We start from the raw sequence: 15,003 nt of genomic DNA on the forward strand, positions 1-15,003 counted from the left end.
AGCAACCATTGTGTAACTCCGCCGCTGATCACACCGTCGTGACCTACTACAGCGATGTGGTTAGAAATGACATACGAGACTGAGTTAATTGAGTGCCTACTAACGCATGAGAGTGCATGACATCAAAATGCTCCACCCTGGGGGTGCAGACAACAGGGCTCCAGAAGAGGAGACTGCTGGAAAGTGCAGCTGCTACAGAACCTCTTAGGACGCACAGCAGAGGATGAAGGCAGCTGTTGAGATTCCATGATTTTGGTAATATCGTCACAAGATATCCGTCCAATAAAGGAGATCGAAACCGCGTAGACTGAAAACGAAAGGCCATGAAACGTCAGGCGACGATGTAGTCACTTATCAGGAAAAGGACACGAGACCAGCATTTCCACCTAAAGTCACAAACCAGTAGTAAATATAGGTCGTTGACTCATCCTGTTCTACCCACGCGATTCAGTCTTTTTAGTTATATTTGCTTCTCTCGGTCAACATTGTGAAAATTAGGGCTATGTTGCGTTTTCTGCCTTTTTGGATAAGTCCACATTCAGATGGGCGTATTGCATGGTCCATTTACGGACCTCAATGGTCGGACTGACCAGTTAAGTTTCTATATGGTCTTGAGTGCAAGCAGTCTGCTTGTAATCACCTGGAGAAACGCTGTTGTATGGTGCTATCATCTTGGAGATAAGTTCTTTGTTTGCTTCTCCTGTTTGTTTTCCCTATGTGTTCTTTAGGGGTTGACTAGTGCTCATCCCATCCGTTCATTATCTAGGGCAAAGTTCAGGCTCAGCCAAGGCCAGAGATTCTGCGCTGAGCAGGATACATCTATGGACGTCAGGGGAGCCAGGGTCCAGCAGAAGGTTTTATCAGGGGTCACCATCTTTCCCTTCCCTAGAAACAGGTTTAGGCTATGTTCACACAGGGCGTTTTTGCAGACCAATAACCTGACCAAAACCTGATCTTGTGGCAGGAAATCTCCTTTGAGTTTGGTGCATTTTTGGTGCCTTTTTGGTGCGGTTTTTAGTGGCATTTTTAGTGCATTTTTGGTGCGTTTTTTTTTTTACAAAATAGGTTGTATCAATGAAAAAACATTGCAAAAACACTACAAACACTTGCCATGCTCATTTTTTGAAATCTGCAGCAAAAACGCAGGTATTTGACAAAACAGTCAGGAAAAAAATCTGCAGGTGTTTGTGTGTGTGCATGAGATTTCAGAAATCTCATAGACTTTGCTGGGACTGTAAAAAGCAGCTTTTTATTAGCATGGATTTGCATAAAACCTGCAGCTAAAAAACGCCGCAAAATCTGACCAATAAAGCCCTGTGTGCACATACCCTTACCTTTTTTTTCTCCTCTCCTTTTTCAGGGTCAGTCAAGGTCAGGTATCCTGCTCGGCGCATAGGTGTAGAACCTATCTAGAGTGGTCAAGGGAGTAAGGGGCCAGCAGAAGGCTTTATCAGGGGGTCACCATCTTTCCCTTCCCTAGAGACAGGTTTACCCTTTTTTCTCCTCTCCTTTTTCAGATTCAGTCAAGGTCAGGTATCCTGCTCGGCTCATAGGTGTGGAACCTATCTAAGGTGGGTCAGGGGAGTAAGTGGCCAGCAGAAGGTTTTATTGGGGTCACCATCTTTCCCTTCCCTAGAGACAGGTTTACCCTTTTTTCTCTTGTCCTTTTTTCAGGTTCAGTCAAGGTCTACGTATCCTGCGCGGCGCATAGGTGTGGAACCTATCTAGTGTGATCAGGGGAGTCAAGGGCCAGCAGGACGTTTTATGAGGGGGTCACCATCTTTCCCTTCCCTAGAGATAGGTTCCACACCTGAAAGGAGAGGAAAAAAAGGGGGAAACCTATCTCTAGGGAAGGGAAAGATGGTGACCCCCTGATAAAACTTTCTGCTGGCCCTTGACTCCCCTGATCACACTAGATAGGTTCCATGCCTAAAAGGAGAGGAGAAAAAAAGGGGAAACCTATCTAGGGATATCAAAGGAGCCAGGGGCCAACGGAAGGTTTTATCAGGGGGTCACCATCTTTCCCTTTCCTAGAGATAGGTTTCCCCTTTTTTCCCCTCTCTTTTTTCAGGGTCAGCCAGGGTCTAGGTATCCTGCTTGGCACATAGATGTGGAATCTATCTAGGGATATCAGGGAAGCCAGGGTCCAGCAGAAGGCTTTATCAGGGGGTCACCATCTTTCCCTTCCCTAGAAACAGGGTTCCCCTTTTTTCTCCTCTCCTTTTTCAGTGTCTAGGTATCCTGCTCAAAGCAGAGGTGCAGAACCTATCTAGGAATGTCAGGGGAGCCAGGTGCCAGCGGAAGGCTTTATCAGGGAGTCACCATCTTTCCCTTCCCTAGAGACAGGTTTCACCTTTTTTCTCCTCTACTTTTTGAGGGTCTAGGTATCCTGCTTGGCGCAGAACCTATCTAGGAATATCAGAGGAGCCAGGTGCCACTGGAAGGTTTAATCAGGGGTCACCATCTTTCCCTTCCCTAGAGATAGGTTTCCTCTTTTTTTCTCCTCTCCTTTTTCAGGACCAGGTATCCTGCTCAGCGCAGAGGTGCAGAACCTATCTAGGAATGTCAGGGGAGCCAGGGGACAACGGAAGGTTTTATTGGGGTCACCATCTTTCCCTTCCCTAGAATCAGGTTTATCCTTTTTTCTCTTGTCCTTTTTCAGGGTCAAGCAGGGTCTAGGTATCCTGCTCAGCGCATAGGTGTGGAACCTATCTAGTGTAGTCAGGGGAGCCAGGGTCCAGCAGAAGGCTTTATCAGGGGGTCACCATCTTTCCCTTCCCTAGAAACAGGGATTTCCTTTTTTCTCCTCTCCTTTTTCAAGGCCAGGTATCCTGCTCAGCGCAGAGGTGCAGAACCTATCTAGGCATATCAGGGGAGCCAGGGGCCAGCAGAAGGCTTTATCAGGGGGTCACCATCTTTCCCTTCCCTAGAGACAGGTTTCGCCTTTTTTCTCCTCTACTTTTTCAGGGTCTAGGTATCATGCTCGGCGCAGAACCTATCTAGGGATATCAGAGGAGCCAGGGGCCAGCGGAATGTTTTATCAGCTGGTCACCATCTCCCCCCTTGACACAGGGTTCCCCTCCCTTCCCCCCCTTTTCACTCAGTATTTTCCCATACCTAGTGTGACAATTTTCTACACAAAATGCACTCACAGCTCTGCCCTCCTGTGTAGCTTTAGGCTGTGTTCACACCTTGCAGTCATTTTCAGTTTTTGTAAAAAATAATTGCTCTCCCGACCCCAAAACTACGTGTCTACATCACTTTAGTATTCGGTGTAAAGTTTATCTGAAGTTTTACATTGTATGTTATTTAAGATCAGCAGCAGCTGCGAAACAATGAACTTGACAATGCGGCCATTGCTCAATTTCCTCCTTTTGTTGCAATGTAGAAGGGTTTATTTGTATAGACGCGGCTGCAGTTCTAAGGCAAAGTGTCACCAGAAAGTGGCCCGGCGTGTACAGCAAGTCATGTTAAAAATACACATTCTGAACGTTGGTGTTTTTTTTTTTTAAATTGTTCCTGTCACTAGTTATATTAAAAGAAAAAAAATCTAAGTATTGCAGTTTTCACTCTGCCTGAATTGCCTGAAACTTCCTTTTCTGTATAAATCACTTCTCCACAGTCACTTCATTATCATCACAGACAGGAACACAATGAAAGGTAACAACTGTCTGAGGGTCTCCATCGTAGCATAAAAATAAATAAATAAAACATGTGACGTAGGGTCCCTCCATATTATGAAACATATGGCTACAGGCTGCAGCCCCCAGCTGTGCGCTTAGCTTGTCTATCAAAATAAGAGGAACCGCATGTGGCTTTTGTTATTTTTTTAATTATTTAAATAAATAATTTTTAAAAAAAGTGTGTGGTTCCCTCCCCAGTTTTGATACCCAACCAGAATAAAGCCAGACAGCTGGGGGCTGGTATTCTCAGGCTGGGGAGACCCATGTTCATTGGGCCACCCCTAGCCTAAAAATAGCAACTTGCAGCCACCTGGATTTGTCGCATCCATTGAATGTGACAATCCCAGCACTTTACCCGGCTCTTCCCAATTGCCCTTGTGCGATGGCAATCGGGGTAATAAGGGGTTAATGTCAACTCACAGACGCCATTAAGCCCTAGATTAGTAATGGGAGGCGTCTATTATTTCAGCCCTGCTACATCTGAATTCACAGCGCATGGCCATAGAACATGGCCGCAAGCTGTGAGGTTCAGGCAGAGAGTGAACCAAGGGAACAGTGGTGACATCACCCAGGAGATTTGTGGTCACAGCAGGAGGACAAGGGGAACCTCCTGCTGTGACCCTAAACAAGACAACAGGATTCACCATTCACAATAGGTGATGTCACAGATCACCTTCTCCTTCTGTACAAGGCCAGATAAAACGTCTGTATAGAGTAGATAAAAGGATCCACCATTCACAATAATGTCACAGCTCCCCCTCATGTACAATGACTAATAGCACCTCTATATGCCATAGATAACACAAGATCCACCATTCATAATAGGTGATGCCTCAGCTCACCTTTCCTCCTGAACAATGTCAGATAGCAAGTCTGTATACAGTAGATAACAGGATCCACCACTCACAATATGTGATATTACAGCTCACCTCCTCCTGTATAATGACTAATATCACCTCTATATACAGTAGATAACACAGGATGCACTATCACAATAGGTGATGTCACAGCTCGCCTCTTCCTCCTCTGTACAATGACTGATAACATCTCTACATACAGTAGATAACACAGGATCCATCCTTCACAATAGGTGATATCACAGCTCACCTCCTCCTCCTGAATGACTAATAACACCTCTACATACCATAGATAACACAGGATTCACCATTCCCAATAGGTGATATCACAGCTCACCTCCTCCTCCTGAATGACTAATAACACCTCTATATACCATAGATAACACAGGATCCATCATTCACAATAGGTGATGTCACAGCTTACCTCCTCCTGTACAATGACTAACACCTCTATATACAGTAGATAACACAGGATCCACCATTCACAATAGGTGATGTCACAGCTTACCTCCTCCTGTACAATGACTAACACCTCTATATACAGTAGATAACACAGGATCCACCATTCACAATAGGTGATGTCACAGCTCACCTTCTCCTCCTCCTGTACAATGACTGATAACATCTCTACATAACGTAGATGACACAGGATCCACCACTTAAAATGGGTGACATCACAGCTCACCTCCTCCTGTATAATGACTAATAACACCTCTATATACAGTAAATAACACAGGATGCACTATCACAATGGGTGATGTCACAGCTCACCTCCTCCTCCTCCTGTACCATGACTGATAACACCTATTTCTTGGAGTTTAACTATTTCTGACTGGGATTTTAACAGCAGTAAACAGATATATTAGTCACAAGAGCTTACAATCTTGCAACCTGCCATATTCTTGATTCTTGCAGTCTTTGAGCCCAGGAGCATACAATCAATGGCAGTTTATTTTTCATATTGCACCATTTTTCCCATTTCTACTTGTGTCCTGTCAGGTCCATTTGATCATGGGGAGGGAGGTTATGTGAAGCTTTACAGCACGAGGAAGGAAGTGGATGCATCGGTGCAGAAAGCCAAGGCTTGGGGTGGGGGGTATAGACTAAAAACATATAGGCAAAAAAAGCAGAAGCTACGAAACAACGAGGAAGTAGTGTCCGGGCTTTCTCCATCATCATGTGTCGTGTAACATAAATGCCGGCCATAAGAGCCAGAGGTCACTTGTCAGACAGCTGAAGAATGGCGGCTAATAAGTGATGGAGGACGCAGGGTTTACGCAACCGCTGCGCAACATTTTGCATGCAAGTTTTTTGTTGTTTTTCAAAGTTCGTTGCATCAGTCGCCAAGTTTTTGCTTGTGTCTCATTGTAGCTCATCTCTGGTGGGGATGGACCAAAGATTGAGAAACTCCACTGATTGCTAAATAGACAGCGGCGCAACGTGCGGCTCAGACTCACATAAAGGAGAAGTGTTCCGGGCACTCGCAAACCTTAAACTAATACATCTACAGTCAATGTCAGCCACTGCTGCCCTGTGTAGTGTGTTCTGTTAGTGCCACCTCCCATTGCTGCCCTGTGTAGTGTGTTCTGTTAGTGCCACCTCCCATTGCTGCCCTGTGTAGTGTGTTCTGTTAGTGCCACCTCCCATTGCTGCCCTGTGTAGTGTATTCTGTTAGCACCACCTCCTATTTACGCCCTGTGTAGTGTGTTCTGTTAGTGCCACCTCCCATTGGTGCTCTTTTTAGTGTGTTCTATTAGTGCCACCTCCCATTGATACCCTGTGTAGTGTGCTGTTAGTGCCACCTCCAATTTAGTGTCCCGTGTAGTGTCTTCGGTTAGTACCACCTCCCATTTTCTGCCCTGTGTAGTGTGTTCTGTTAGTGCCACCTCCCATTTGTGCCCTGTGTAGTGTTTTCTGTTAGTGCCACCTCCCATTGGTGCCCTGTGTAGTGTATTCTGTCAGTGCCACCTCCCATTGGTGCCCTGTGTAGTGTATTCTGTTAGTGCCACCTCCCATTGGTGCCCTGTGTATTGTTTTCTGTTAGTGCCACCTCCCATTGATACCCTGTGTAGTGTGTTCTGTTAGTGCCACCTCCCATTGATACCCTGTGTAGTGTGTTCTGTTAGTGCCACCTCCCATTGGTGCCCTGTGTAGTGTATCCTGTGAGTGCCACCTCCCATTGGTGCCCTGTGTAGTGTGTTCTGTTAGTGCCACCTCCCATTGGTGCCCTGTGTAGTGTTTTCTGTTAGTGCCACCTCCCATTTGATGCCGTGTACAGTTCTATACAGCACTATATGGATCTATGTAGCTGTCCGAGACCACTGGTAAGGCCAGATTTGCTTCCATGATATGTGCACCTCTAATATGTTCACCTTTGAGATCACATATCCCTTTTAAATTCATATTTCATGGTGTTGAAAGTTTGGGCAAGTGTCATGGCACCAGTTTTAATGGCTTAAAGGGAATGTTTGTACTTTCTTCGTAATAGTACGGCTGTATAGGCGCGTGTCCCCCAGTATAAATTATACCTTTTTTATAGAGATCCAATGGACCAGTCATGAGAAATCTACTGTAGAAGAAATATGAAAAATAGCCTGCAAGTGCACTGAGTGCAGACACGCCCCCAATGCACTTGCAGCCTGATTTGTATATCTCCTTTACTCTAAGATTTCTCATGACTGGCACATCGGATCTCTGTAAAAAAGGTATCGTTAGTATCGGGGGCGAAGCCCCTACACAGCCGCACCACTACGGACGTATATAACATCATATGGGCTAGTTCCTTTTACAGCAATGGTGAAGAAACTGCTGCCAGATATTGCATTGTGGATTATGACATTGGTCCCTTGATAGAGTAAAAGTCTTGTTTAACCCATAGCCTGCCTGATCTTTGCAGCTGAATGCAATTTATTGTACTCTATTGTTCTCTGTTATCAGCCATACCACCCATAGGCAATACTGACTATACTGAGTGAATAACTTTAGGACAACTATGAGACCAACTAAGTGGCTGAATTCTGGATCCTCGGCGCCATCATCTATGTATTTGAGCACTACATGGCGGCACGTAGTAAAATATCTGCTGTGCATTAGAGCGTAATGTGATATCCGGAAACGGCGTGTAACTAATGTGTGGTGAAATGCCAGTCACTGCGATGACATGACTGAAATATTATTTATCATCATTGTCATTTGTCACAGATCACCTACTAATCATGTCACATCTATTCCTCCTGGTGAGAACGGTATTTATTATACGACTGCTATACAGTAACATAGATTATACGCAGACAGGAGTACAAACTCATCAAAAGGCCGATCATCTATCTGTATCTATATACAGGTATTTCCTATACAATCGGTTATGTCCCTTTAAATCAGATTTAGGGGGTCCTATCTAAGTGGCCACCATATTATATTTGGTAGCCTTGAGCATTTATAGCCTTAATGCCCTCCTAATATTATAGCCACGGTGCCCTCCTAATATTTATAGCCCCAGTGCCCTCCTAATATTTATAGCCCGGTGCCCTCCTAATATTTACAGCCACGGTGCCCTCCTAATATTTATAGCCACGGTGCCCTCCTAATATTTATAGCCCCGGTGCCCTCCTAATATTTATATCCACGGTGCCCTCCTAATATTATAGCCACGGTGCCCTCCTAATATTATAGCCACGGTGCCCTCCTAATATTATAGCCCCAGTGCCCTACTAATATTTATAGCCCCGGTGCCCTACTAATATTTATATCCACGGTGCCCTCCTAATATTATAGCCACGGTGCCCTCCTAATATTATAGCCACGGTGCCCTCCTAATATTATAGCCCCAGTGCCCTACTAATATTTATAGCCCCGGTGCCCTCCTAATATTATAGCCACGGTGCCCTCCTAATATTATAGCCACGGTGCCCTCCAAATATTTATAGCCACGGTGCCCTACTAATATTTATAGCCCCGGTGCCCTCCTAATATTTATAGCCCCGGTGCCCTCCTAATATTTATAGCCACGGTGCCCTCCTAATATTTATAGCCCCGGTGCCCTCCTAATATTTATAGCCACGGTGCCCTCCTAATATTTATAGCCACGGTGCCCTCCTAATATTTATATCCACGGTGCCCTCCTAATATTATAGTCACGGTGCCCTCCTAATATTTATAGCCACGGTGCCCTCCTAATATTTATATCCACGGTGCCCTCCTAATATTATAGCCCCGGTGCCCTCCTAATATTTATAGCCATGGTGCCCTCCTAATATTTATAGCCCCGGTGCCCTCCTAATATTTATAGCCACGGTGCCCTCCTAATATTTATAGCCCCGGTGCCCTCCTAATATTTATAGCCACGGTGCCCTCCTAATATTTATAGCCAGGGTGCCCTCCTAATATTTATAGCCCCGGTGCCCTCCTAATATTTATAGCCACGGTGCCCTCCTAATATTTATAGCCACGGTGCCCTCCTAATATTATAGTCACGGTGCCCTCCTAATATTTATAGCCACGGTGAGCTCCTAATATTTATAGCTAAGGTGCCCTATTAATATTATAGCCCCAGTGCCCTCCTAATATTTATAGTGACGGTACTCTCCTAATATTTATAGCCACGGTGCCCTCCTTTTATAGCCACGGTGCCCTATTAATATTATAGCCCCAGTGCCCTACAAATATTTATAGCCATGGTGCCCTCCTAATATTTATAGCCCCAGTGCCCTCCTAATATTTATAGCCCCAGTGCCCTCCTAATATTTATAGCCCCGGTGCCCTCCTAATATTTATAGCCCCGGTACCCTCCTAATATTTATAGCCCCAGTGCCCTCCTAATATTTATAGCCCCGGTGCCCTCCTAATATTTATAGCCACGGTGCCCTCCTAATATTTACAGCCACGGTGCCCTCCTAATATTTATAGCCCCGGTGCCCTCCTAATATTTACAGCCACGGTGCCCTCCTAATATTTATAGCCCCGGTGCCCTCCTAATATTTATAGCCCGGTGCCCTCCTAATATTTATAGCCCGGTGCCCTCCTAATATTTATAGCCCGGTGCCCTCCTAATATTTACAGCCATGGTGCCCTCCTAATATTTATAGCCATGGTGCCCTCCTAATATTTATAGCCATGGTGCCCTCCTAATATTATAGCCATGGTGCCCTCCTAATATTATAGCCCCAGTGCCCTACTAATATTTATAGCCCCGGTGCCCTCCTAATATTTATAGCCCCGGTGCCCTCCTAATATTATAGCCACGGTGCCCTCCTAATATTATAGCCACGGTGCCCTCCTAATATTATAGCCACGGTGCCCTCCTAATATTATAGCCCCGGTGCCCTCCTAATATTTATAGCCATGGTGCCCTCCTAATATTATAGCCCCAGTGCCCTCCTAATATTATAGCCCCAGTGCCCTCCTAATATTTATAGCCCCGGTGCCCTCCTAATATTTATAGCCACGGTGCCCTCCTAATATTTATAGCCACGGTGCCCTCCTAATATTTATAGCCACGGTGCCCTCCTAATATTTATAGCCACGGTGCCCTCCTAATATTTAAAGCCACGGTGCCCTCCTAATATTTAAAGCCACGGTGCCCTCCTAATATTTATAGCCATGGTGCCCTCCTAATATTTATAGCCACGGTGCCCTCCTAATATTTATAGCCCCAGTGCCCTACTAATATTTATAGCCACGGTGCCCTCCTAATATTTATATCCACGGTGCCCTCCTAATATTTATAGCCATGGTGCCCTCCTAATATTTATAGCCCCAGTGCCCTACTAATATTTATAGCCCCGGTGCCCTCCTAATATTTATAGCCCCGGTGCCCTCCTAATATTTACAGCCTTGGTGCCCTCCTAATATTTATAGCCCCAGTGCCCTCCTAATATTTATAGCCCGGTGCCCTCCTAATATTTATAGCCAGGGTGCCCTCCTAATATTTATAGCCCCGGTGCCCTCCTAATATTTATAGCCAGGGTGCCCTCCTAATATTTATAGCCCCGGTGCCCTCCTAATATTTATAGCCCCGGTGCCCTCCTAATATTTACAGCCTTGGTGCCCTCCTAATATTTATAGCCCCGGTGCCCTCCTAATATTTACAGCCTTGGTGCCCTCCTAATATTTATAGCCCCAGTGCCCTCCTAATATTTATAGCCACGGTGCCCTCCTAATATTTATAGCCATGGTGCCCTCCTAATATTTATAGCCACGGTGCCCTCCTAATATTTATAGCCACGGTGCCCTCCTAATATTTATAGCCCCAGTGCCCTCCTAATATTTATAGCCCGGTGCCCTCCTAATATTTACAGCCCCGTTGCCCTCCTAATATTTATAGCCCGGTGCCCTCCTAATATTTACAGCCACGGTGCCCTCCTAATATTTATAGCCCCGTTGCCCTCCTAATATTTATAGCCCGGTGCCCTCCTAATATTTACAGCCACGGTGCCCTCCTAATATTTATAGCCACGGTGCCCTCCTAATATTTACAGCCCCGGTGCCCTCCTAATATTTATAGCCCGGTGCCCTCCTAATATTTACAGCCACGGTGCCCTCCTAATATTTATAGCCATGGTGCCCTCCTAATATTATAGTCATGGTGCCCTCCTAATATTTATATCCACGGTGTCCTCCTAATATTTATAGCCCCGGTGCCCTCCTAATATTTATATCCACAGTGCCCTTCTAATATTTATAGCCCCGGTGCCCTCCTAATATTTATAGCCACGGTGCCCTCCTAATAATTATAGCCACGGTGCCCTCCTAATATTTATAGCCATGGTGCCCTCCTAATATTTAAAGCCACGGTGCCCTCCTAATATTTATAGCCACGGTGCCCTCCTAATATTTATAGCCACGGTGCCCTCCTAATATATACAGTATATAGCCACGGTGCCCTCCTAATATTTATATCCACGGTGCCCTCCTAATATTTATATCCACGGTGCCCTCCTAATATTTATAGCCACGGTGCCCTCCTAATATTTATAGCCACGGTGCCCTCCTAATATTTATATCCACGGTGCCCTCCTAATATTTACAGCCTTGGTGCCCTCCTAATATTTATAGCCCCAGTGCCCTCCTAATATTTATAGCCCGGTGCCCTCCTAATATTTACAGCCATGGTGCCCTCCTAATATTTATAGCCATGGTGCCCTCCTAATATTTATAGCCACGGTGCCCTCCTAATATTTACAGCCACGGTGCCCTCCTAATATTTATAGCCATGGTGCCCTCCTAATATTTATAGCCACGGTGCCCTCCTAATATTTACAGCCACGGTGCCCTCCTAATATTTATAGCCACGGTGCCCTCCTAATATTTATAGCCACGGTGCCCTCCTAATATTTATAGCCCCGGTGCCCTCCTAATATTTATAGCCCCGGTGCCCTCCTAATATTATAGCCACGGTGCCCTCCTAATATTATAGCCACGGTGCCCTCCTAATATTATAGCCCCAGTGCCCTACTAATATTTATAGCCCCGGTGCCCTCCTAATATTATAGCCCCAGTGCCCTCCTAATATTTATAGCCATGGTGCCCTCCTAATATTTAAAGCCACGGTGCCCTCCTAATATTTATAGCCACGGTGCCCTCCTAATATTTATAGCCACGGTGCCCTCCTAATATTTATATCCATGGTGCCCTCCTAATATTATAGCCACGGTGCCCTCCTAATATTTATAGCCCCGGTGCCCTCCTAATATTTATAGCCACGGTGCCCTCCTAATATTTATAGCCACGGTGCCCTCCTAATATTTATAGCCACGGTGCCCTCCTAATATATACAGTATATAGCCACGGTGCTCTCCTAATTTATATATCCACGGTGCCCTCCTAATATTTATAGCCACGGTGCCCTCCTAATATTTATAGCCACGGTGCCCTCCTAATATTTATAGCCATGGTGCCCTCCTAATATTTAAAGCCACGGTGCCCTCCTAATATTTATAGCCACGGTGCCCTCCTAATATTTATAGCCACGGTGCCCTCCTAATATTTATAGCCACGGTGCCCTCCTAATATTTATAGCCATGGTGCCCTCCTAATATTTATAGCCACGGTGCCCTCCTAATATATACAGTATATAGCCACGGTGCCCTCCTAATATTTATATCCACGGTGCCCTCCTAATATTTATATCCACGGTGCCCTCCTAATATTTATAGCCACGGTGCCCTCCTAATATTTATAGCCACGGTACCCTCCTAATATTTATAGCCACGGAGCCCTCCTAATATTTATAGCCACGGTGCCCTCCTAATATTTATAGCCCCGGTGCCCTCCTAATATTTATAGCCACGGTGCCCTCCTAATATTTATAGCCACGGTGCCCTCCTAATATTTATAGCCACGGTGCCCTCCTAATATTTATAGCCACGGTGCCCTCCTAATATTTATAGCCACGGTGCCCTCCTAATATTATAGCCACGGTGCCCTCCTAATATTTATAGCCACGGTGCCCTCCTAATATTATAGCCACGGTGCCCTCCTAATATTTATAGCCACGGTGCCCTCCTAATATTTATAGCCACGGTGCCCTCTGAGTCCTGATATGTCGATCATTTTTCCCATTGACTTCCATTATACTCATTACTCGAGTCGCGCCCATCTAAGCGTACGACAGGCTCGTTTCGAGCACCGATCACCCGAGCTTGGTAGTGCCTGCTCATCATTTAACAGTGCCATTACTGATTTCCCATACGAGCCATATTTATTGTATTTCTACATATTCCTATAGGAGAATCTCACTTCTCTTGTTTCTCTCCACAGTACTTTTGAGAGGTCTGAGGTGATCGTGGAGTGTGCGATTAAGATGGCGCGGAGGAAAAGCTCTGATTACCGGGCTCTGCCGGAATATGAGAAGAGCCAGATCAAGAGGACTCTTGAACTGGGCACTGTAATGACGGTCTTTAACTACAAGAAGTCTCAGTCTGAGCGAAGGACCATCCAAGTCATAAGGGAAACCTTCCAGGTGGCCTGGAGCAAGACTGCCGATAAACTTGAAGGATTCTGTGAGTATCATTCACCTTCTAGAAGATACTTAAATACAGTATTAATGCAAATTGGCGCAAATCCCAGCCGCTGAGGGCCAAGATCACAATATGGATATGTACAGTGATGGAGGAGATCAGACTGTCCAAGTCTTCACTCGGGATCTTTCCAGTAGGGTTAAAACACAGATTTTCAACTCTATGGTCAACTGCTCATTGCCTAGGTAACCGACCACCACGGCAATCTCGTAGTATCTCCTTTTTTGCATACATTAGTCCAGACTAGCGATGAGCGGCACTACCATGCTCGGGTGCTCAGTACTTGTAACTAGTGATGAGCGGGCACTACCATGCTCGGGTGCTCAGTACTTGTAACTAGTGATGAGCGGGCACTAACATGCTCAGGTGCTCAGTACTGGTAACTAGTGATGAGTGGGCACTACCATGCTCGGGTGCTCAGTACTGGTAACTAGTGATGAGTGAGCACTACCATGCTCAGGTGCTCAGTACTGGTAACTAGTGATGAGCGGGCACTACCATGCTCGGGTGCTCAGTACTTGTAACTAGTGATGAGCGGGCACTACCATGCTCGGGTGCTCAGTACTTGTAACTAGTGATGAGCGGGCACTAACATGCTCAGGTGCTCAGTACTGGTAACTAGTGATGAGTGGGCACTACCATGCTCGGGTGCTCAGTACTGGTAACTAGTGATGAGTGAGCACTACCATGCTCAGGTGCTCAGTACTGGTAACTAGTGATGAGTGGGCACTACCATGCTCGGGTGCTCAGTACTTGTAACTAGTGATGAGCGGGCACTACCATGGTCGGGTGCTCAGTACTGGTAACTAGTGATGAGTGGGCACTACCATGCTCGGGTGTTCGGTACTTGTAACTAGTGATGAGCGGGCACTACCATGCTCAGGTGCTCAGTACTGGTAACTAGTGATGAGCGGGCACTACCATGCTCGGGTGCTCAGTACTGGTAACTAGTGATGAGCGGGCACTACCATGCTCAGGTGCTCAGTACTGGTAACTAGTGATGAGCGGACACTACCATGCTCGGGTGCTCCGTACTCGTAACTAGTGATGAGCGGGCACTACCATGCTCGGGTGCTCAGTACTCATAACTAGTGATGAGCGGGCACTACCATGCTCGGGTGCTCGGTACTGGTAACTAGTGATGAGCGGGCACTATCATGCTCGGGTGCTCAGTACTGGTAACTAGTGATGAGTGGGCACTACCATGCTCGGGTGCTCAGTACTGGTAACTAGTGATGAGCAGGCACTACCATGCTCGGGTGCTCCGTACTCGTAACTAGTGATGGGCGGGCACTACCATGCTCGGATGCTCAGTACTTGTAACTAGTGATGAGCGGGCACTACCATGCTCGGGTGCTCAGTACTGGTAACTAGTGATGGGCGGGCACTACCATGCTCGGGTGCTCCGTACTGGTAACTAGTGATGAGCGGGCACTACCATGCTCG

General features: G+C 46.1%; 1 protein-coding gene across 2 annotated transcripts in view; it reads left to right on the top strand.

The window, feature by feature from the left end:
• The window catches only part of PLCG2 (phospholipase C gamma 2), a 187,625-nt gene that overhangs the window by 8,978 nt on the left and 163,644 nt on the right, over window positions 1-15,003 (top strand). For both annotated transcript variants that reach the window (XM_075326077.1, XM_075326078.1), the window contains exon 2: window positions 13,298-13,539. In XM_075326077.1, coding sequence (XP_075182192.1) covers window positions 13,341-13,539 — 199 coding nt within the window. In that variant the 5' untranslated portion in view covers window positions 13,298-13,340. The remainder of the gene's footprint in view (window positions 1-13,297; window positions 13,540-15,003) is intronic.

Source organism: Anomaloglossus baeobatrachus, chromosome 10 (genome assembly GCF_048569485.1).
Source record: "Anomaloglossus baeobatrachus isolate aAnoBae1 chromosome 10, aAnoBae1.hap1, whole genome shotgun sequence".
NCBI classification, from domain to species: Eukaryota; Metazoa; Chordata; class Amphibia; order Anura; family Aromobatidae; genus Anomaloglossus; species Anomaloglossus baeobatrachus.